Source organism: Camelus dromedarius, chromosome 3 (assembly GCF_036321535.1).
Source record: "Camelus dromedarius isolate mCamDro1 chromosome 3, mCamDro1.pat, whole genome shotgun sequence".
NCBI classification, from domain to species: domain Eukaryota; kingdom Metazoa; phylum Chordata; class Mammalia; order Artiodactyla; family Camelidae; genus Camelus; species Camelus dromedarius.
Genome location: NC_087438.1, coordinates 97,181,360 through 97,204,726, shown reverse-complemented (window position 1 = coordinate 97,204,726; position 23,367 = coordinate 97,181,360). Strand labels below are relative to the sequence as shown.

General features: G+C 42.5%; 2 protein-coding genes across 3 annotated transcripts in view; both read left to right on the top strand.

Moving 5' to 3' along the window:
* Positions 1-23,367, top strand: part of SIL1 (SIL1 nucleotide exchange factor) — a 210,364-nt gene that overhangs the window by 9,445 nt on the left and 177,552 nt on the right. The gene's annotated exons all lie outside the window — the stretch shown is intronic.
* On the top strand, positions 2,880-3,432 carry LOC105090757 (small ribosomal subunit protein uS15-like). The gene has a single exon (XM_064484328.1). It carries the CDS (start codon positions 2,924-2,926, stop codon positions 3,377-3,379), a length of 456 nt encoding a protein of 151 aa, XP_064340398.1. The 5' UTR covers positions 2,880-2,923; the 3' UTR covers positions 3,380-3,432.

The window sequence follows — 23,367 nt, the reverse complement described above, 5'->3', positions numbered from 1 at the left end:
GATACCTCCGCATCTGTATCCCCATAGCAACACTTTGATTACAGAATTCAGCATACTTTATCCTGGTTAGTGTTTGTGTTTTTTATTATATGACCTTCTCAGGGACATAGACGTGCTTTATTTTGTGTTTCTAGCATAATGCTGAGTATAACATGGATACCATAAGTGCTTGTTGAATGGATGAATATGTGAATGCCTGAGAAATGGTAATAGTCCTGTTCAAATCCCAGTTCTTCCCTGAGATATTCCTTGATCCCTAATCACAGTGAGTTTGGCATGTTCAACTCTCAGAGCCCTTTGTGTCTGAAACAGTCTGATTCTTTAAAGTAAGTCTTACCTTTCCGACTTGATTAGAAATTCCAGGAGGGCAAAAATGCATCCTTTATTTTTCTTTGTGTACCCAGCCCCCAGCACAATTCCTGGCACACAGAGTGTGTTTAATAAATGCTTTTGAATCCAGGAGTCCAACTATTTGGTCACCTGCTGTGCCTACCAGTTGATCAGCCTTCTCTGTCACTCACTGGCTAGGGGTCTCCAACTCAAAGATGTTTTCAGGTAGGAAACAGTGTGAGACAGCAGGGAACATTAGACTGTGCCAAACTGGAGTGCTTATGTGCTTCATGGGGGACATCTGCTGCTCAGCCTATTATTGCCATGGGTGAGTGCGGCTCTAGTGGTCTTTGCATCTCATACTGCAAGAGAAGCCAGAAATCCAGATTTTACTGTGAAATCTCCAGGAACTACCAAAGCACATCTGTGGACTAGATTTGACCTGTAGGTATCCATTTGTGACCTTTGGGTAGAGGCTGGAATTTCACACATTTAAGTTCCTTGTGGAAGAAGAAAGGGAAGGGAAGGTATAACCTGAAAGTATTTTAGGAAGTTTTTGTGAAGGCCTAGCTTTGGTTAAGAGTATCCTGTAATTTTCTATGGGTAGTGACTTAGTCTCTTGGGCTGAGTCCTACAGAGACCATGTATGGACTGGGTTTCATCTTTCCTTGTTTTCAGTTCCCAGAAAGATGGTGACCTAGGGACTTAAGTAATTTTTGCCCTTTTTGCCCAGCCTCTGCTGAGGCAGGTTTGATGGTTGTTCTTGCTTCTGTCAACTTCTAAGGGCCTGGTGGTCAGGCTGTTCCAGCACAAAGTCCCAGAGACTGTTCCTGTTAATGGCTTCTCTGAGAAGGAGTTCTGGATGAACAAGCACAACAGAAAGGGAAATAGATTGTACAAAATCATTGCCTAAGTGTGGTCAGCCAAGGGGCAATGCAGTATAATAGTCAGAATGGAATCTGCACCTCCATGGAACCTCCTGCAGGACAGTATCTCATCCTCTGGCTGTCCTGTTCTTTTTGTAGTCTCTAAGGGCCCCTGACAGTGCTTACTGCTTGGCATTACTTTCTGGTTCTGAAAGTGTCACCACTAATGGTATCCCCATCTGAGGTAGAAACTAGCTGATTGAAATATCTAGAAGAATACATGAGAAACTGAAAAGAGTGTCTTTGGTGAGGGCTCCTGGGTGGCTGGAGAATGGGAAAGGAGGGAGACTTAATTTTCACTGTATATCTTGTGTGCTTTTTCTAATTTGACCTATGTACATATATTGTTACATTTTTTTTAAAGTACCTAAGGAGACCCAAGTGTGATCATCTCTTCAAATTCTGCTCTGTTCTTACTTTATTCCTAAAACATGGGTTTCTCTGCAAACACCTGGACCCAGTCACTGTAGACTGCCTTTTAAAGGTGACAGCCTTGCCTCTTTGCCCCCAGAAGTGTTTCAGGGTTTCTCACCTAGAGATCTTTGGAATGATAAATAGGCTTAAAGTATGTTCAACATTTTACTGTTTTTAAATGGCTTTCAGATACATTATTTTATTTGATCCTTACAACATCCCCATTTTATAGAGGTGGAACATTGAGGTTTGGAGAGTCTAAATGACTTACTTGAGGTCATACTGCTAGTCAGGGTAGAGCCATGACTAATCCAGCTTGCCTTACTTTTTGTATTCATGCTTCTTGCTGTAAGTTCTTATGGCAGTGAGGTAGTCTTCTCTTTTTGGAACTCTCTTACAGGTTTCCAGAGCTATTCAATTGGGGCAGTAGTGGAGCTTTGGTGTTTCCTCTTAGCTCTAGCCTTTTCCTCTTTAGGACTCTCAATTACCTAAATCTGTCGTCTTTGGGGGAAAAAGGGTGAGTAGTAGGTTTCTCCATATTCTAGATAAGGTAAATTAAGGCTCCAGTGGGGTGATACCTTTTAGGGAAGCCTAAATTGACAGTCTGATTTCCTTTTCTTTGCTGAGTATTCATGCTGCTATTAGTCAGAGGGCTTTATTTCCAGGTTACAAATCTTTTAGCAAAGAAGTAAGTGTGGAATAGAATTGAAAGGACTCGTATAGTCCTTGGATATAATTTAATGTTCCACATCCCAGAGAGAGTAAAGTGCACAAGATGGATTTGGATTAATATCCTGACAGCATATGGCTTGGCATGTAGGGCACTCCTGGGAGACCCTTCTCACCATACACAGCCCACCTTTGCCGAGTGGCCTCTTCCCACAGGTCTTCCCAGCAGCTGTTGTGCACCTGGGTGAATCATCAGCTTCCTTACGTGTTGAAAAAGACAATTTTAACTAATGAAAGCCCTCATATGGGAGGCAAAATAAACAGACAACCCTGAAAGACCGTGTATTTTAGTACTTCTTAGCTTCCCCTGGGTTTGTTCAGGGTATTCACATCCATTAGAAACACTGGCTGGTCTCTTCAGAATGTAATGTTGAAAATCGTCTTGCCCTTTCTGCTCTACTGCCCCTGGTGTCACGGATGTGGAATGTCTCTGGAAGCTTCAGAAAGGCTGTGAGCACTATGGAGGGAAGGCTCAATTGCTTCTAAGAACCAAATAGACTTTTCGCTGCCGGACCGTCGCCATCATGGGTCGCATGCACGCTCCCGGGAAGGGCCTGTCCCAGTCAGCTCTGCCCTACCGCCGCAGCGTACCTACCTGGCTGAAATTGACGTCTGATGATGTGAAGGAGCAGATCTACAAACTGGCCAAGAAAGGCCTGACTCCCTCACAAATTGGTGTGATCCTGAGAGATTCACATGGTGTTGCACAAGTACGTTTTGTGACAGGCAATAAAATCTTGAGGATTCTTAAGTCCAGAGGACTTGCTCCTGATCTTCCTGAGGATCTTTATCATTTAATTAAGAAGGCTGTTGCTGTTCGGAAGCATCTTGAGAGGAACAGGAAGGATAAAGATGCTAAATTCCGTCTGATTCTGATTGAGAGCCGTATTCATAGGTTGGCTCGCTATTACAAGACCAAACGAGTCCTCCCCCCCAGTTGGAAATATGAGTCATCCACAGCTTCTGCCCTGGTTGCATAAATTTGTGTGTACTCAAGCAATAAAATCATTGTTTAAGTAGAAAAAAAAAAAAAGAACCAAATAGAAATCCTTGACTTTTTACCTTTTCTATTCTTACTTAAATCAGAATTAGGTTGCCTTCAAAGAGAATTATGGGCATTACTGACACAACTCAGAGTACTCAGAGGCTCCTGGTACCTCCTTTGCAGTCTGTGAAGAGAACTTGTTGGGGACATGCAGAGATCACGTTCAGGTTATCTTTTCCTCATCCAGCCCTAACCTTTGCTATGCTAGAGTTGTCCTAGAGGTACGTACCAGCTGATGGCTTAGTCAAGGCCTCACTAGTTGGCAGCTTTGTAGGTCTGGAAACTCAGTTCATCCAGGTTTAAGTTTCAGTGGGCTATCTCAAGCATATGAAATTCATGAGACCATCAAGCCACTGTTCCATTTAATTTATTAACTCTAAGAAACATGACTACCAAGTTTATTTGTATGGACAGGTAGGAACACTGTTTCCACCATAGGAAAGGTGAACCAGGAGCCAATTCAGCCCTGGAGGAAGTCAAGGTTAAGTATGGTGGAAAGCTCTTAGCCATAGGTCAGATATACCCATATTTAAACCATGTACTAGCTGCGAGACTTCAGATGAGTTACTTAACCGCTCTGCTCCTATTTCTTCTTTTGTAAACCTCCCCCCCCGGGGGTTTTCAGAGATGTACATAGTAAGCACTCGGTAAATATCTTGTCCTCTTTATTCCCCTCTCTCCTTCCATCTTCTCTTCTCTCCTCCCAGCATTGTCCTTCTAGGGCTGTGTCTATATTCTGACCAAAATACACTCGTCAGTCTCTCAGGCCACCAGGAATGTATTGGAGAGTAATTCATTCTTATTCTCTAGGTTCCTCTTTATGTATCCTTTGCAGACCGCAGCCCTTCTTTTACCACAGGTTACAGTAGGCACAACTAGATTCTAGCTCTCTTCAATCTGTTCCAACCTAAGGAATCTTTGTGGTTACCCTTCAGTCTGCAGTTCTTTGCTGAGCACCCACTGTGTGTCAGGTACTGCTTGGCCATGGGGGTATAGTGGTAAGTGAGACAGATATGATCTCTGCCCTCAGAAACACCTTTCAAAACCCCCTCCTCATATGGGTTACTTCTGTGGATGATGATCTTACTCATTCTTTTTTGCTTCATACTAATTTTCTTCTGAGTGCAGTCTTCTCTCTAGACCTAGGAGACAGTGCCCCTTTGTACTGCCTGGGCCTTGCCTGCTGGCTTGCCTGTTCCCAAGTGGTGAGAATAGAGGGCTGAGGTTGAAGGAAAAAGCCCTGTGGGCTACTACTGCCTCAGCCACACATGTCCTAAAGGCCTGCACTTGGCACTCTTGAATGTTCCTTTTCTCCTTGCACACAGATTATAGTGTTCACTGGTAATTTAAATTCAGATAACCTTCCGCCCCTTCTCTGCCTTAAAAAAAAAAAAAAAAAGAGCCCTGTGTATTACAGGGTGGAGAACAAAGTGGGGCAGCCCTGGTCTCCTGGTGGGGTTTGTTTTATCATGTGTGTTTTTTATGCAGCCTCGGTATGGGTTGCCTTTCCTTTAATAAGGCTAATGTGTGATTTAGGCATATTGATATTCTGCAGTCACAGAATCTCACATCTTTCTCGATTTTGTCATAAATAGTGTGACAGGTGGATTAAATAGTCTGACAAGAAGTGGAACTTGCTTCTTCACTTTGGACTCCAGACTGCATCCTGGCCCCTAGGGACCCTACTTAAAGAAGGCCTAGCAGCCAGGTTGATGGGTTTCTCAGTTTCAAAACAGGGGCCTGAAGATAGTCCTCTGCTCCCCTTTCCTCTCCCTGTTGCCAATTTTACCAGCAGTTGCCAAGAAGCGTGTATAGGGAACCAGGCAGAATGGCTCTCTGGACGCCATTTATTTGAGAACTTCCAGCAGAGAAGTGTGTTTTCCTCTCCTTTTTCTCTTGTGGTGGTGTGTAGCATTGTGATTTGGCACTGCTTGTACGTCTGTAATACTGAGTCCTGTACATGACTCCTCTGGTCCTGTAGGGGTTTTCAACAATAAATTGCTTGCTGCTTGGTGTTTCCCCCAAATTCCATCACCTTCCCAGAAACGGAGGAGTGTGTCAACAATTAGGGACCTAGTGGAACTTCTGTTTCAGTCACTGTGACCACTGGAAGTATGGTGGTTGAGCCCAAATAAGCCATGTTTCCCACTGCTGCTGGGGCTGGGCATTTGCTGCAGTTGGTTTAACTTTAAGTGTCACACTAGAGGCTTCATTGGAAAGGAGAGAGCACTGTGTAATTATTGCTTATGTACCAGTTAAACCTATCAGCCAACAGATGTCAAGTGCAGAGAAAAAGTGCAGTAATGTTATTATAATGGCATAATAGTTATAATAATCAGCTGGCATAGCATTTGATAAGAAGCAGATCCTGAAATGAGTGCAAGGTGGGGGTTAACCTTGAACTACAGTACAATGAATGGATGCTTAACCTTGTAAGAGATGCCGTGTGGATGTGGATGATTCAGGTATAGAGTTTACCGCCATTGCATAGGTAGAGGAGCTATGGAGACTTCAGCTGGGGTTGTCTGCCCTGCAGGTACTGCCTTATGGTGTGATGGAGCACACACCATCCTTTGATTTAAGGTTCTCTGGGTTGCAGGATTACAGTCCTAGCACCCAGCAGCAGTGGCTTCTGGGAAAGGCAGAGACTTCATCCCTATGGGCCCATTTGGGATTTTTAGAAAATCTAGCCTCATCCTCATAGCTATAGGTGATGAGCTCTGCTCCTTATAGTGAACTGTCTCCATACCTAGGATGTGGGGTTGTACCTCAGTTATATACATACTAATTGTGGTGGGCTGTGCTCGCAGAAGGCAGCCTCTCCTTGATGGAGCTACGTTCTCACTCTGGTTAGGAAGGTGGTGGTGAAGGGGTGAGGAGCAGAACTGGGTGCATAGATGACCCACAAAGGCAGCCCTGGGGTGGGAGAAAAGAGTGTGTGGATTCATGCAGACCTGGGTTTGTTCCTGACCTTGTCATTCACTGGCTGTTGGACAAGTTGTTAAACCTCGTTGAAGCTCAGCTACCCGTCTTTATGTGTGCTCATCTGTGCCTTATTTGTTTCTCCCTAGCAGTCCTGTCTGAATTACCTATCACTGTGCCTGCCATTGAATAGAACTCAGTAAATGCTTCTGCTTCCTCCACCTTACCCTACCTGCCTATCCTAAAGAGTAGAAGGGCATAGACAAGACCCTTCTGCTTGTAAAGCGAATTTTGGTCTCAATTAGAGCTTGGTGTGAATTTCTTCAGGCATGGGTGTTGCTTCTCTGAGCTACAATCTGTAGAGCTCTTCCGAAGCTGCCTCATCGGGGGATTTTTGATATTTAATGTTTGTGCACATCTTTGCTTCATCCAAGGAGTAAAAGATGGGGTTTAAAATCCCTTCAGGGAATGGTGTACCTGCTTCTATCTCAGCCTCCTGCAGCCCTCCTCCTTTCCCATTTTTTCCTTTGGGTGGGTCACTTGGGGGCACTGCTCTGAGGAATACTTGTTTCTTGCAGAGTCTGCTAGTTGTTTGGCTCAGTCTCTTTACTGGGTAAAGGTTTTTGTGTTTCTGTACGACTGGGACTTTGCTGTGGACTTTTATTTTGGAAGCTTGGAGCACGCAGAAAAGGTGATATCTATTTAGACTGTTTTTGGCTGTAAGCCAGGTTATCACTATGGCTACCACCAGTCTAGAGAATGGCAGGACATAGAAAGTAACTTCTGGAAGAAATTTGGGAAAGAGGAAGGGGGAAGGGGAAGAATAATTTGCCTTAAGGTCATAAGAGGTGAACAGCTTCTCTAAGCAGAACCATTTGATTTGTACAGGTCTTCATTTTCTTTCTCTCTGAAATTTTCTTTCAGTCAATAAACATATAGTGTCTGTTATATTCCAGACACTATGGTCAGCCCTGAGATATACTTGTAACCAAGTCAGATACAGTTCCTGCTCAGAGTATTGATGAATATAGACATAATCAAATTATAATCATACACGTAAATGTAAAATTATAATTGTAATCAATGTGTGGAAAGAAAGGAATGTGGTTCCATGAGAATTTTTGACTTGGTCCTGGGGTTAAGAGGGTATCAGGTAATGCTTCCTTGAAGAAGTGACATTTGAGTTAAATTGTGAAGAACAAACAGGTGTTTACTAAGCAAAGTGACATGTGGTTGAAGAGCTTTTCAGGCTGAGAGCTCAGCTTTTACAAAGCCGCCTGAGTGGGGTAGGGGTTGAGGGGTGCAAAGAAGCATAACTTCCATGAGGAACTGAAAGAAATTGTGGCCAGAGCACAGAGAGTGAGAGGAGATAGGTACAGGTGAGGTTGGAGGGATTGGCAAGGGCAGGCCTGGTCAGCCATGGCGAGGTATCTTGCCTTGATTGGAAGAGCAGGAAATCCTTTGAAGGGTTGTTAGTTGTGGTTGTGGTAGTGAGATGATTGAATTTGCAGTATGAACAGATCATTCTGTCATGGTACATTAGATGGATTTTGATGAGGGATTGAGAATGAAGACCAAAAAAAGAAAAATTACTGTAATAGGTTACTTGTTTTCCTTCAGTCAACTAAATGGTAGTCTTGAGATTGGACCCTGTGAAGTGTTGCCTTGCTCATCCTGAGTCAAGTCCTCTCTCAGTGCCCACTGACAGTGTGTTGTTGGGGCCACCTGGTCACTCAGCAGATGTGGTGGCTCAGAGTGCTGGCATTTGGCATCTTTACACCTTCCCAGAAAAAGGCCTGGAGGTTTCAGACCTGTCACTTATTAACATATGACAGCAACAGAGCACTTCGTAACCTGTGTCTTACCATCCCTCTGTTGGTTGTCACTACTGGGCGAGGGCTACCCCTTTCACCTTGGACCACTTAAGACACTGACACAGGCACCTCCCTGAGATGTGATACGCCAAGTTAGCAAAGCCAACACCTGAGGTTCTTAACACTCAGTTCTGGTTGATGTTGGTGTGCACATTCTCTCTTGGTAGCAGCCAATGTCTAGGGGCCAGAAATGGGCTGTAATTATTCTTCCCACTGTGTAACCAGGAAGACTGAGGTATAGGAGGGACCTGTGGTATAAAAAAGCCTCGGTCAGTGTCACACGCTGTCAGACCAAGTGCTAGGTGTGTGGAAGGCGGTCCTAGACCCCAGACCAGAGCCCTTCCTCAGCTATACTGTGGCCTTGCCCACGTCTCCTTCCACTTACACAGCTGGAAGGCCATGGTACATAGTGGTTAGGAACATGATCCTTGGAATTGGGCAGACCTTAACTAGGAATCTTTGTTCCACTCCTTATAAGCTATGTGATCTTGGACAAGTTACTTCACTTCCCTGACCCATAGTTTTCTTTCTTTTTTTTTTTTTTTTTTTTACATTTTTTATTGATTTATAATCATTTTACAATGTTGTGTCAAATTCCAGTGTTCAGCACAATTTGACCGATAGTTTTCTTAGCTCTAACTGGGGAAATAATAATAAGTATCTACCTTGCAGGGTAATTGTTGTGAATTATCAGTTAGAATATATGAAAGGTGCTTAGGTTCCTTCACAGGATAAATGCTGAGTAAAAAGTGGTAATGATTGTTGGTAGTTTATTTGGCTAACTTTTGTTTGTCTTACATGTGTGGTATGTGTTGGGCTCCATCCTAGGCATGGCATAAAGAAGTCCTGGTCTTGAGGTGCTCAGTTTTCTTGTCACTTTTTCTGCTATTTGTCTGGTTCTGTGTGATCACATTTCAGTAAAACAAGGAATCACCTCGGGAGGGTCCAGATCAGATATCCACTTGGTGATGCTTTGTCTTCCTCCGGGCCTCTTCTTCCTTCTGTGGCCCATAGCCTCCCACATGCTTTGATTCCTGTTTGCTCCCTTCTTGGGAGTGGAGGGTGCTCAGCTCTTGGTAAGGTAGCCCTGCTTTTTGATAGGACTGCACCATCTGGAGCAGCCTTCTCTTTTTGCTGCTGCATGAGTCTCCATTTTTGGTGGTGAACATTCCTGGCTCCTATTCCTTAAAACACTCTACTGTTGCTGCTACTTTTCCTTTGTAAAATATTGTGTAAGGTGGTTGACATAAAAGAGACCATGAAAAATAAGCTGGGTTGTGTTTTCTGTAAAGGTTTGTTCAGTATTGAGTTAGTGAAATAAAATGCTCTCTGGTAGTCTTGAGGGTGGGGAAGGAAATGACCTTTGTAATGGGATTGTATTTGATGGAGGTCTTGGGGAAAGTTGATTTATTTGATTCCTGGGTGGGTGAAAGTGAGGTTGGGGGAAGGACAGAGCCTTTCACATTTTCTGAACTGGAGCCTATATTCGCTGAGAAGATGAGATGATATGTTGGTGTAGAGTATCTCAAGCTGGATATGCAGGCCCTGACCTGTGCCCATGCTTTCTTCCTCATTCAGGGGGGTAGGGGTTTGTATGTCTCTTGATGAGTTAGTATGTCTCTTCATTCACTCACCATTTAGTAAGCTATGTGCAGTGCATTCTGTAGGAAGAAATAGAATTCCTTTTCTGCTAATTATTAGTTTTTGACCCTATCCTGGAACTTCTGTGACTGAACTTTCCTCATCTGAAAAAGATGCTGGGGCAGTTAGGATGAAACGAGATAATGTAAATCGTGTGCCTGGCATGTGGTAGGAGCTCAGTGAATCATGAGGATTCTAATGCCTTCAAAGAACTCAAACCTCATCAGGTAGAGAAGCCAGTTGGGACCAGAGGTGCTGGGAAAGGCCGGCCAAGGGCATGGAACTATGAGATTGGAATTGGGTTGTTAGGGAATATTCCTGGGTAAGGTGTTTGGAGTCAAGCCCCAAACTATGTTCCTCACTGGGGAACATGAGAATAGATGGAAAGCAATAGACAGGAGGCTTCAGTGGTAACCCAAAAGAACTATTGTCTCTTTCTTCCCCGTCAGGAAAGGGGTTGGAATTGTTAGAGCAAAGTGGCTGGGGCCCCGGCTCTTTTAAGTCACAATGACCCGGGTTCCAGCCCTGACCCTACCATGTACATGCTGTGTGGTCTTGGGCAAGTCACTTCATCTCCTCTCTGAGTTTTGGTGTCCTCATCTGTAAAATAAAAATCTACCTGTAGTATTGGGTGAGGATTGAATAAAATAATGTATGTATAATAGTTGGCACAGTGCCCTTCACATAGTACGTATTCATTAACTTACAGATGAAGAATTTCTCTTAGGAAAAGAAACTCTTCTGAACTTCTGTAGCCAGATAAATTTTTTGAAAAGTCAGTCTACATCCTGGAATTAGTTATCAACATTCCACAGTAAGTTCTTAAGGAGCACACAGCTCTCCTGCCTTTCACTGTCTGCTGACGTACCATCATACTTAGAATAAGTTCTAAACTCCCTTCCCTGGTTACAGACCTTTACTGAGCAGATCCTTGCCTGCCTGCCTTGGCAGCCGCATTTCCTGCACTCTTCCCCTCACCTTTATGTTTTGACCACAGTGACCTTTCTGTTCATCATGTAGAAGTCCTTTGCTCCAACTGTTGCCTGGAATACTCTTCACTCATCTTCACTTCTTCACTTAATTGGCCCTTGTCATTCAGATCTCATTTCTGCTGTTACTTAGGAGGAAGGTCTTTCCTTGTCTCCTGTATAAAGTAACCAGTTATGTCACCATAACAGCCATCTGATAATTTTTCTTGTTTGTTTGCTTCTTGTTGACTCCGTTTTTCCTCTACCACAATGTAAGTTACATGAGAACAGAGACCATGTCTGTCATGTTCACAGCTGTATTTCCAGAGGTATGAACAGTGTCTGGCATATAACAGATGATCAGAGAACATTTACTGAACGAATGAGCTTGTGAATGAGAATGGATTTTTGGTATTACTTAGGCTGGGTACATAGGTTCTCACATTCATAATGCTTTGTTTCCTGAATAAATGTAATCAGGATGATTTTCTTTCTTGTATATTACTTTTTAAATGTCCTCCCCCTTCCCCTCAACTATTAATTGGAACCTTCTAAGGAGAGGCTATTTTTCTCTGGCTTCATTTTATGTAGCTTGCTTTCTTCCTGGCTTTTTGTTATTGGAAAGGGGAGTTTGTGGTTATTGGGCTTTGGGCATTGATTTTTAGGTTTTCTGTTATACGGAAGCAAGCTTTAGTGCATTTACTTGGAATAAAACAAACACAGAAGCTCACCAGGATGGCAAATTTATCTCACTCTGATTTTCTACTGACACTTTTTACAATATTACCTAAGTACTTAGACAAGGGCGTTAGGCGAGAATTGACAAATTGACAATGGACAGATAGATACAAATTCACAGAATGTGAGTGAGTAGCAGGGTGAGACATGGAGCGGGCAGAGGGAATAGTGCTTCTCTTTTCTGGCAGTGCCCTGCTTTTCTCATGGGAAATACTAGTGTTATGAGTGAGACTCTGGTCCAGTTGACTGTTCCCCTTGCAGAGGGCCTGTAACCTAGGGAGCTGTAGGCTGTGTATAGGCTCAGTGCTGGTGTGCCCACCTGGTAGGTCCTAAGCAGTCTTTTTTGCTTTGTGAGGGAAGCGCTTCAAGCTCCTAGATTAAGGAAGGTGCAGAACTCCAGGCACCTTTGTAAGTGTTTGGATCCTAAATGTTATTAGTGCTCAAAGACCTGGTCCTGGATTTAGAGAATGAAATCCCAGGTATGTATATGAGCAGGAGAGGGTGTCTGGAGCAGGGTAAGCTAGCAGACATGGGCTTACATTCCTAAAAAAGGTTCTGTGTTTATTGAGAACTGTAGCCCTGCAGATACTGGTCTTCATTCATTTCCAAGGCCCCCTTTCTCCCACTCAAAGCTGCCTTTTCTGTCTCCTTGTCTAACCACATGGTTATATTAACCTACCTTAGATATTGTTGAGTGTTCACTATCTATAAAGCTCAGTAAAGGAAAGACATTGGACAACTCCTTGTCAGTTGTCTCCTTTGCTAATTTTCCTCCTTTGAAGGACTTATCCCTGTGGCTAACTCAGGGTATTTGGTCACTCTTGCTACTACTAAGTCAGCGTCTTAACTTGATACTATTATTATTGACCGTCCTCCATCTATCTGGGACCATCTTTAATTTATGTTTAAAGTTACCTAGAAGCCCACTTGTAGTGAATCCCCCTAACTCAGTTTTTTTATGTAAGAATTTCGGCTATAAGCCAGCAAGACAAGTATTTGGAGATTCTGGTACCAGAAGGTGGCTTTTTTGGTAGAACAGCAAGTGGCTCTCTGAAGCAGCTTTCTTTTGGCTCAAAAATCATTACTTCTCACTTTTTTCACCCCCTCTCTTCCAGTTTTTCCTGAGGTGATGATCATCTCTACTCCTTTAATCTCTCTCACTTGCTGTATTTCCTGACCCTTCTGTTGTTTCTGCAATTCTTGTTCAAAGGAGTGTTTTCTTTCAGAATTTTCACAGCTTTCTTCTGGACAGGATTATGGGTAACATGTTATTAGGCTCCATCTCCGCTTCCCCCAGGCTATATAATCTGTTTTTCTGTGTGTGTGATTGTAGAAATTTGGGATGGGAAAAGTGCACTGTTATACTCTCCCACCCCGTTTTGACTGTAATCCATGATTCTGAGTCATTTAGAGGTGGATCAGCCAGGGAGTCCCCAAACCAGGGATGATGATGGCCTAAGTTTCAGGTAGCTTGTTAGGCTATCTATCTACTTATTTATTTATTTAGATTGAGATCTTTTTTAATTTGGGTTTTTTTGTTTGTTTGTTTCGGTTTATTTTTTGGTTAAAAAGTAAACCAACATGTATCTCTTTTTATTTTTATTTGCATTGATTTTCTTTTCTTTCTATAAATCCTGAGTGAGAACTTCAAAATCATTGGCCAGTCTTTGTGTTCAAACGGATTTGAAGGATCAGGCCTCCCAGTCCTGTCCCCATTTTCTTCACCTGTGCATCTGGTAGACTAATAGACTATGAGAAACAGCTCTCAAATGTCTCTCTTCTCTTACACATGCTTGCACACACATGAACATGTTCGTTTTCTGAGGAATGAACACGTCTCTGAGAGGAATCCATCTTGTTTCATGCAAATGCCCTCCATTACAGCAAAATTCAGGAGACTTTGAAAAAGGTAGAATTAGTGAGGTTTATTCCTCCCTCCTCCCCAAAGGCCTCAAAGCTCTTAAAATAGACCTTAAAAAACCTGCTACTCAGAGCTTCAGCTCTGAAGGCAGACAAATTGCAAACCTGGTGCAGTAAGACTCCTCTCTTCTGATCTTTTTCCTTTTTCTCTCTCAATTTTTTTTTAACATCCCTTTTCATGGTCTTACCTAGAAGGTTGATTCAGTCCTTCCTTGCCAGCTCTTAGCAGGAGAAGCAGCAGGGCTTTGAGCCTTAATTTATGGTTTACATTTCTTCTCCATTCCCTTTCTTTGCTACCTCAGTTTCTCATCCTGACCCCTACCCCATTAGAATGGACAGTGTCCTCTTATGTGATATGTAGCTTTGGAATTTGATGTCATCAGTACTAGCCTAGTGATTTGGGTAGAATTTGGGAGACTGTTTTGTGCATGTGCTGCTAGATGAGGAAATGGGTTTTTTTTTTTTCTCTTTTGGTACCATCTTTCTTTTGCCTTGCCTGTCTAGCCCCAGTGAGCTCTGTTGCTAGGGGAAATGGAGAACTCTTTATCTTGATTAATTCTGGGGTATTATCTATGAAATTACAAAATAGCGTTTCATAGCAAGAAGTCAGAGTTTCCCTGCAGCTCCCATGGAAGGAGCAGACCTTTCAGTTACATTTTCAACATCTTTGGGGGTCCGTTTGAAGAAAGCTGAAGCAATAATTAGGACTAAGCAAAGAAAATGAATTTGGAGCCAGAGTATTTTAATAAGAAGCTTGAAAAAACAGAATCTTTTGATACATAATAAATAGGAGCTTGAGCTTTGTTTTCTTCTTACTTATTCATTCTCTTTTTGCATTATTATTATTTTTGGTTTTCTTCCCAAGACTTGGAGACTCTGTTATTTCCTTGGTAGTAGAATGAGGATCTTGTTGGTGACAGTCTGCTGAGATTTAGGCAGGTAGAGGGAGCAGAAGTGGGCTTGCTTCGGGTACTGCTAAATCCAGGGGTTTTGGTTCATCTGGAGAAGGGGTAAACTTGCTTTCATTTTTAGATTCATTTGTATTCCCCCAAGGAGTCCTTGGAACTGACTGTATTTTCCAGATGATTCTTTCTGAGAAATGAGGAATGAAAGAAATTTCCTGGATGATTCAAAAGCATTTTTGCTAGTCTTCCCTAGCAGTTAGAGCCTCAAGCCAAAGATATGTAGGTTTGTCTCTGTAAGATCTTTTCTATGTCACAGTAGTAAGGCCCCCAATTCATTTGGGAGCCAGGTGGTTTGATATAGTTAAGATCTTGGGCTTTGGAGTCAGATTTGCTTTGTAATTCTGCTTTGCCCCTGAATAGCTCTGTGACCTTGGAAAAATGACTTTACCCCTCTGAGTCTTAGCTTTCTCTTATGTAACAATATAACAATGGTACCTATGACATAGGGCTGTTGTGAGTCCAGTGTCTGGTGAGTAAATAATTTCTAAATGTAGTTGTTATTTTAAGACACTGAAGGAATATCAGATTGAACCTTCTTGGCAAGAGAAGAGAAGGTAGGAAGTCGCTAGAAAAAACATGAAGGAAGGTATGAGGTTCAGGGAGAGGAAAAAAGCATCTAGCGAAAAGAAAAGAAAAACTCTGGGTACTGTAATGAGTTGTCTATTGTTTTACTACGTTAGTAAGTCCGAAGTCTTCTCCTTTGCTAATCCAGCAAGCTGATTGTTCTGGAAACCCACAGCTTGTTGCTGGCTCCTCGGCCGAGATTCAACAGCCACAACAGCCACAATGTCCTCCATTACCAAGATACCATTATTTTTATGAAACATACTGCTGTGTTTCACCACCTGTATTTTGAAGGGGTGTAAATAAAGCTCATCATATTTGTCAGAATAGGTTCAAAAAGTGTGTTTTGGGATGCTGTACCTTTGCCCTGGTAATATGTTTATTAGCTTGCTTGTTAATTCCAGGATTAGTTAACTTGAGGCACCTCTGTGCCAGCCTGCTCACACTGACACTCATCTACAAGGCTTTGACAGAAGGGCTCAGTGTTGCTCTCTCCTCTCTGTGTCCCTGAGAAGTCATCAAGTGGTGAACAGGGGGCCGGGGGAGGACATTATAGCTGATAATCTTCCCCAAACATGTTTGTATGGGAAAGAATAAATCATGGGCTGAATGGAGCAGAGCACCAGAGGTTAGAAGCTTCTCAGTGTTATAGAAAATAGTCTAGTGCAAATAAGTTAGATGAAAACTTTTGTTAGACACTTTGGTTTGCTTTTTCATCAAGATGTTGGACTGTGGACTGTTTCTCTCCAAACCTGATAGTTAAAGCACTAAGATGTTATTTTGGCCTCTGATAAGCATTTGCTGTGACGTGGGGGAAGGAAAGAGAGAGGTTTATCTGGGGGCATTGCAGCAGAGGAGCTGTATTATGCTGATTACTTCTGGTCTTGGTAGAGTCATCAGTCAGACAGTGCGCAGGTCTGGCTTAGGGAGGCTGTGTGCAGAAAAATAGCAGGAAACAGGGCTCAAGAGTGCAGACCTAGAGTCTTAAGGACCCAGGTTCAGCTCTTGGCTTTGCCATTACTATCTAGGTATATTAATTTCCTGTGGCTGCTATAACAGGTTAACACAAGTTTGGTGACTTAGAACAACAGAGATTTATTCTCTTCTAGTTCTGGAGGACAGAAGCCTGAAGTTAATATCACTGGGGTGAAATCAAAGTGTTGGCAGGGCTACATTCCCTCCAGAAGCTCTAGGGCAGAATCTGAACCTTACTTCTTCAGCTTCTTATGGCTGCTGGCGTTCTTTGGCTTGTGGCCACAGCACTCCTTTCTTTAAGTTCAGCATCTTCAAATCTCTGTGCTCTGTTTTCACATCACCTTCTCTTCTGTGCCTGTGTCAAATCTCCCTCTGCCTATTTCTTATAAGAACATTGTGATAGTATACAGTATTTAGGACTTATTCAGATAATCCAGGATAATGATTTTAAGATCCTTAACTTAAACACATCAAACACATCTGTGAAGACCCTTTTTCCTTATAAGGTAACATTTAAAGGTTCCAGGCATTAGGAGATGAATGTGTATGTCCCCTCAAAATTCCTTTGTTGAAGCCCTAACCTCTGGTTTGGCAATATTTGAAGTAAGGAAGTAATTTGGAAATAATTAAAGTTAAATGAGGTCATAAGGGTGGGCCCTGATTTGATAGGATTAAGGTCCTTAGAAGAAGCATATACTAGAGAGCTCCCTTTTTCTCAGCGTCCATGCACTGAGGATGTCACATGAGGCCAGGGAGAACGTTGCTGTGTACAAGCCAGGAAGAGAGCTCTCAGTAGAAACCAAATCGGCCAGAACCTTGATTTTGGACTTGTAACCTCCAGAACTATGAGAAGATAAGTTTCTATTGTTTAAGCCACCCCATGTATGGTGTTTTGTTATGGTAGCCCTAGCAGACTAATATGAGGGGTATAACCTGGTTCATACCCACTTCTGCCCAAATACCTGGGGAGAAGCTTGGACTCTGGAATTGTTACCAATTACCTTTCAAGACAGTTTGCTGTGTTGCTGTTTTCCCATGGTTAATTGTAACTCCATAATGAAGCATAGAAGAATATTATTTTTACAGTGGTATTTAGTATGTGATAGCTATTAGCCAAAAAGGTACATTTCTCCAGCGAGGTACTGTAAATACATTTTATCTATTCTATTACCTGCTGTTTCACAAACACATCCCTGAAGCATTTTAATCTTGTTTTTCATACTTGTCTTCAGGTGAGGAATTGTTCTGATTTGCAACTTTGGGGGATAATTACTATGTTCATTAATTTCTATTCTTTTCTTCCCCTCTATTTATTACTGTTTTCTTGAGAAAATTTTTTCCTAAATCCATACTAGTGGAAGCAAGTCACTTGATTAAAAGAGTGTTTTACAACGGTGGTTTCTGTAGCTTCCTTGGCACACTGATGGGAGGGCTGTGTCAGCATCTTCTTACCTGAGATATTCTCCCTGGTCTAGGCTCAGATGAATAAGAGGCTTTTGGGGGACCTCTCACATCAGGCTTCATTGCAGAGGGTTCTTTCCTCTCCTCTCCTCTCCTCTCCTCTCCTCTCCTCTCCTCTCCTGTCCTCTCCTCCCCTCCCCTCCCCTCCCCTCCCCTCCCCTCCCCTTTTTTCTTCACTGGAGTATTCCTGGGCAAGGGGCAGAAGAGGCTCATTTTCTTATCAGAGATTTAATCACAGATGTTAACCGAGCATGTGTTATATACAGGACATTGTGCGAAGCACTGTGGAGAACATGGTTCTTCGATCCTAGGGGTACTCAGTATACGTTGATTAAATGAACGTGTGGCTGGATAGACTGGCCTTTGCATTCAGAGAGACTGGAGGGGCAGACCAGGACTTTGGTGCCTGGGGGCTAGTGGATGAAGGATGCTGCAATATCCCTGGAAATGTAACAGAATTGAGTATACTGTTGGGGGCCAAAATGCTTTAGCACTTGGATCTGCAAGAGGAAACAGTAGAGGAGAAAGGCTGTGTGAAGGTTGGTTTGTTTTGCATTTAATTTTTTCTAGTATTTTGGCCTCAAGGGTCCCCTCTTTTCGTTGTAGACAGGGACTGTTATGTATGTTTCTCGTAAGTGCAGATGTTTCGTAAATGTCAAGTGATCACCCAAGACAGATGGAGGAGATGGAAAAATAGTAGCTTAGACAAGTTGGCTAAGGATAGGGCAGAGGCAGAGATATATGAGTTAGATGCCTGGGAGAGGAACTGAAGAAAGTGAGAAAATAGAAGACAAGAAAGGATTTGAATTAATCTGAAACTGAATGAGAACCCAGTTGAGAGAAGCTGATTTGGGCTAGTTACCCAAGGGAAGAGCACTGGAGGGATTCTATCTGTGAGAAAGAAGCGACAGAGAGGAGTTAGCCTGGAATACTGGGGCAAAGGGGAATACTGGGAAGAATGACTTAATTCTTTTCTGCACCACCTACACACCATGTATCTCTCCTTTATGACACTTGTCATATTATGTGACAGTTATTTGTATGCTTTTTCTTCTCCTAGAAGGTAGGTGAAGGGGCTCAGTCATCTCTGTATTTCAGTTACCTAACACTGTGTCCATCACACAGCAGGTGCTGCACAGATGACTGATGAACATGCTCGAGGTTAAAGTCTGGGCAAATCATCCATTAAGAATGGAATGTGAGGGGTTGGGGCAGGGGAGAGGGGAGATGAGCACATAGCTGGCTTGGAGAGTGAACCAGGTTAGAACGGAAAAGTGAACCTGAACAAAATCTAAATCTTTCAAGAATTTACTATACATTTCTTCTGTGTCAAGTTAGATGTGGTCTCTATCCTTATGATGCTTAAAGCCTTGCAGTGGAGGCTATATAAGAAAGTGTAGTAAGTGCTATGAAGAGGGAAGTATGGGTGCTGTGGCAGTGCCTAATTGAGTCTTCTTTTTTTTTTTTACATTTTTTATTGATTTATAATCATTTTACAATGTGTCAAATTCCAGTGTTCAGCACAATTTTTCAGTCTTCATGGACGTATACACACTCATTGTCACATTTTTTTCTCTGTGAGTTATCATAACATTTTGTGTATATTTCCCTGTGTTATACAGTATAATCTTGTTTATCCATTCTACAATTTTGAAATCCCAGTCTTATCCCTTCCCACCCTCCACCCCCCTGGCAACCACAAGTCTGTATTCTCTGTCTATGAGTCTATTTCTGTCCTGTATTTATGCTTTGTTTTTGTTTGTTTGTTTTTGTTTTTTAGATTCCACATATGAGTGATCTCATATGGTATTTTTCTTTCTCTTTCTGGCTTACTTCACTTAGAATGACATTCTCCAGGAGCATCCATGTTGCTGCAAATGGCATTATGTTGTCGGTTTTTATGGCTGAGTAGTATTCCATTGTATAAATATACCACATCTTCTTTATCCAGTCACCTGTTGATGGACATTTAGGCTGTTTCCATGTCTTGGCTATTGTAAATAGTGCTGCTATGAACACTGGGGTGCAGGTGTCATCCTGAAGTATATTTCCTTCTGGATGCAAGCCCCAGGAATGGGATTCCTGGGTCATATAGTAAGTCTATTCCTAGTCTTTTGAGGAATCTCCACACTGTTTTCCATGCTCTTGGATTGGAAGAATCAATATTGTTAAAATGGTCACACTGCCCAAGGCAATCTACAGATTTAATGCAATCCCTATCCAATTACCCAGGACATATTTCACAGAACTAGAACAAATCATAATAAAATTTATATGGAACCATCAAAGACCTAGAATTGCCAAAGCATTACTGAAGAGAAAGAAAGAGGCTGGAGGAATAACTCTCCCAGACTTCAGACAATACTATAGAGCTACAGTCATCAAGACAGCATGGTATTGGTACCAAAACAGACATATAGACCAATGGAACAGAATAGAGAGCCCAGAAGTGAACCCACAAACTTTTGGTCAACTAATCTTTGACAAAGGAGGCAAGAATATACAATGGAATAAAGACAGTCTCTTCAGCAAATGGTGTTGGGAAAACTGGACAGCAGCATGTAAAACAATGAAGCTAGAACACTCCCTTACACCATATACAAAAATCAACTCAAAATGGATTAAAGACTTAAACATAAGACAAGATACAATAAACCTCCTAGAGGAAAACATAGGCAAAACATTATCTGACATACATTTCAAAAATTTTCTCCTAGAAGAAATAAAAGCAAGAATAAACAAATGGGACCTAATGAAACTTACAAGCTTCTGCACAGCAAAGGAAACCAGAAGTAAAACAAGAAGAAAACCTACGGAATGGGAGAAAATTTTTGCAAGTGAAACCGACAAAGGCTTGATCTCCAGAATATATAAGCAGCTCATATGACTCAATAAGAAAAAAATAAACAACCCAATCCAAAAATGGGCAGAAGACCTAAACAAGCAGTTCTCCAAGGAAGACATACAAATGATCAAAAAGCACATGAAAAAATGCTCAGTATCACTAATAATCAGAGAAATGCAAATCAAAACTACAATGAGGTATCACTTCACACCAGTCAGAATGGCCATCATTCAAAAATCCACAAATGACAAATGCTGGAGAGGCTGTGGAGAAAGGGGAACCCTCCTACACTGCTGGTGGGAATGCAGTTTGGTGCAGCCACTATGGAAAACAGTGTGGAGATTCCTCATTTGTGGATTTTTGAATGACGGCCATTCTGACTGGTGTGAGGTGATACATCATTGCAGTTTTGATTTGCATTTCTCTGATAATTAGTGATACTGAGCATTTTTTCATGTGCTTTTTGATCATTTGTATGTCTTCCTTGGAGAATTGCTTGTTTAGGTCTTCTGCCCATTTTTGGATTGGGTTGTTTATTTTTTTCTTATTGAGTCGTATGAGCTGCTTATATATTCTGGAGATCAAGCCTTTGTTGGTTTCACTTGCAAAAATTTTCTCCCATTCCGTAGGTTTTCTTTTTGTTTTACTTCTGGTTTCCTTTGCTGTGCAGAAGCTTGTAAGTTTCATTAGGTCCCATTTGTTCTAATTGAGTCTTCTGAGGTGTATCAGCAAAAGCCTCCTGGATGAAGTGTCTTTTAGATGAGATGTCTTTTAAACAAATCTTTAATAAGATGAGTAGGAATTTGCCAGGTAAAGAGGAGGGGAAACAGAGTTCTAAGCAGACATGTGCAAATGCCTGGAGGTGGGAAATAAGATGTCTTTGAGAGTTGGGGAAAAAAAATCCATAAGGCCAGCTATAGACAGGGAGAGGGAAGAGAAAGCTGGAGACATTGATGGGGCTGGATGGTGGAAGGCCTGGTTCTGGAATTTGACCTTTTTCCTGAGGCTCTGGAAAACCATTGAATGGTTTCAAGCAGGGGAGAGTAGGATCAAATCCATGCTCTGGCTATAAAATAATCCTGCTAACATTTAATCAAGGTGTGTACTTGTAGTTTGCTGATCTTTTACCCTAAGACCCTCTGTCACTGCAGGGAAGTCTGTCCACTTGCTCCAAATCAGTGCGTGCAAGAGCCTGAAGTGCGGTAGAGAGTGTGGCCTACCCTACACCTGAGTCCTTGGTGTTTGAACTCAGACACGGGGCCCAGGCTGTGTTGCTGAGCATGTGGTGTTCAGGACTGTAGCTCCCAACTCTTTTGCAGCTTTCCTGCCCTCACCTCAGAGCTCCTTCACAGCAGCTTAAAATTCCTCAGCCACTGTACCTTCCTCTGCTTTGTGCTCTCTACAAATTGAAAATTTTTATGACAATGTCAAATCAATGGGAAAAGTTTTGAAAAGTAGGATTGAGAAATAAAGACCTCTTTGCCTTTTCTCCCTTCAAGGGAATTTGAAAAATATAGAAATTCAAAGTTATATGTTAAATATCCTTGGGGTTTCCTTTGCTTTCCTTTTGAAAAATTTTTACATTAACCAGAAATCCGACAGAGACGCTTGTTGGAAGATAATTCCTTTTGGCTGGAGCTTAAGCTTCATGTTGTGAGCTTTTTAATTTTCTTTCGTTGGTGGTGGGTTGGGATCCAACTGTGCAGTCACCAGAGCTCATCACAGCCCTGTTGCCGGGCAAGTTATCTCTGTGAATCTATGTTTTCCCCTTGTACCTACCTGATGAAAGCCAAATTAAATCAATTTTTAATCAAGGAGATGAATGATGTGTTTTTCCTAGGAAAAGAAACCACAAGGCCCCAAAGTACTGGATACAATAAAAAGTGAAGTTTTTATTCGCATGTATGCTGTTAGGCATGGCTTTAATGTCAGGGAAACAGGAGGTGCTATTAAAGTAGTGTTTGGAAATATGCCATCCCAGGCAGATGAAGGAGAGTGCTTTTTTCTCTGCCGGTCTTCTCTTTCATAGTTTGTGCAGCCTTTGTGTTCCCAGCACCTTGCACAAGTACAAAGTATGTAGTAGGTGCCTGGAGACATCTGAATGGAAGGATGGTTTTGAGCAGGGCCCTCTTTGTCTCCTGTTGCCTCTTGCCTCCAGCCTCTCAGTCTGATTATTTGTTCATTTCTTCATTCATTTGTTCATTCATTCAACATTTATTGCTTCTGGGCTGGTGGGAGGGCCAGTGGTAAGGGATGGGATGAAGAGAAGTTTCCAGTGAGTTGAGGCTAAGCACCATGGCCAGATCTCCCCCTCCTCTTCAGTACATTTTATCCTTTATTTTGGGAAATTGATTTCTAAGCTACTGTCAGCACCGATACCATCCTCCCCCAAATTGCTCTCTTCTACCTGCTTTGTTGGAAGGAAATGGCATCCCTTGTGGCAGAGGGAGTAGGGATGAAGCCTCTTCAGCTCAGTGATGATCCCCATAGTATGTCTCCACAGGCTGTGAAGGATGGGGCTTTGGAGAGGGGCAAGTTTGCATTGCCTGGAATTTGATTCCCATAGTCAGAGGCTGGCTTTGGGCTCTGGGCTCCCAAGGCATTGGTATCTTCCCAGGACTCAAGCAAGACACCGAATCCTCATGCAGCCTGCATTCCAGCTTGTTACTGCAGTTGAGTGGGTTCCCTGAGTAATGTACTTCATCTGAGGCTTTTACTGAGGGTCTCTCAGAGGAACTCAGGATACTGAGTGGGTTATTCCAGAAACCCTGGGCTGAGAAAATAAGAGGTTAATTAAAGCTATGCACCGTCTGCTTCCTCATTGTGATGATCCACTTGGGTTGCCCTCACCTGAAGGGTGGTGGTAGTGTGGTTTATCAATTTGGGCAGGTGAACAGGAAGGGAGACAGTAGATAAAATTGGCAGTAATTAATGGATGGGCAGTGGGTGGAAGGGAAATGGTGGAAAGCAGAGGGAGATATTGAGGGGAGCCCCTGGGTTGCTGGCTTGTGCAGTAAAGCTAGGCAAAACTAGAGGAGGATCAGTACTGT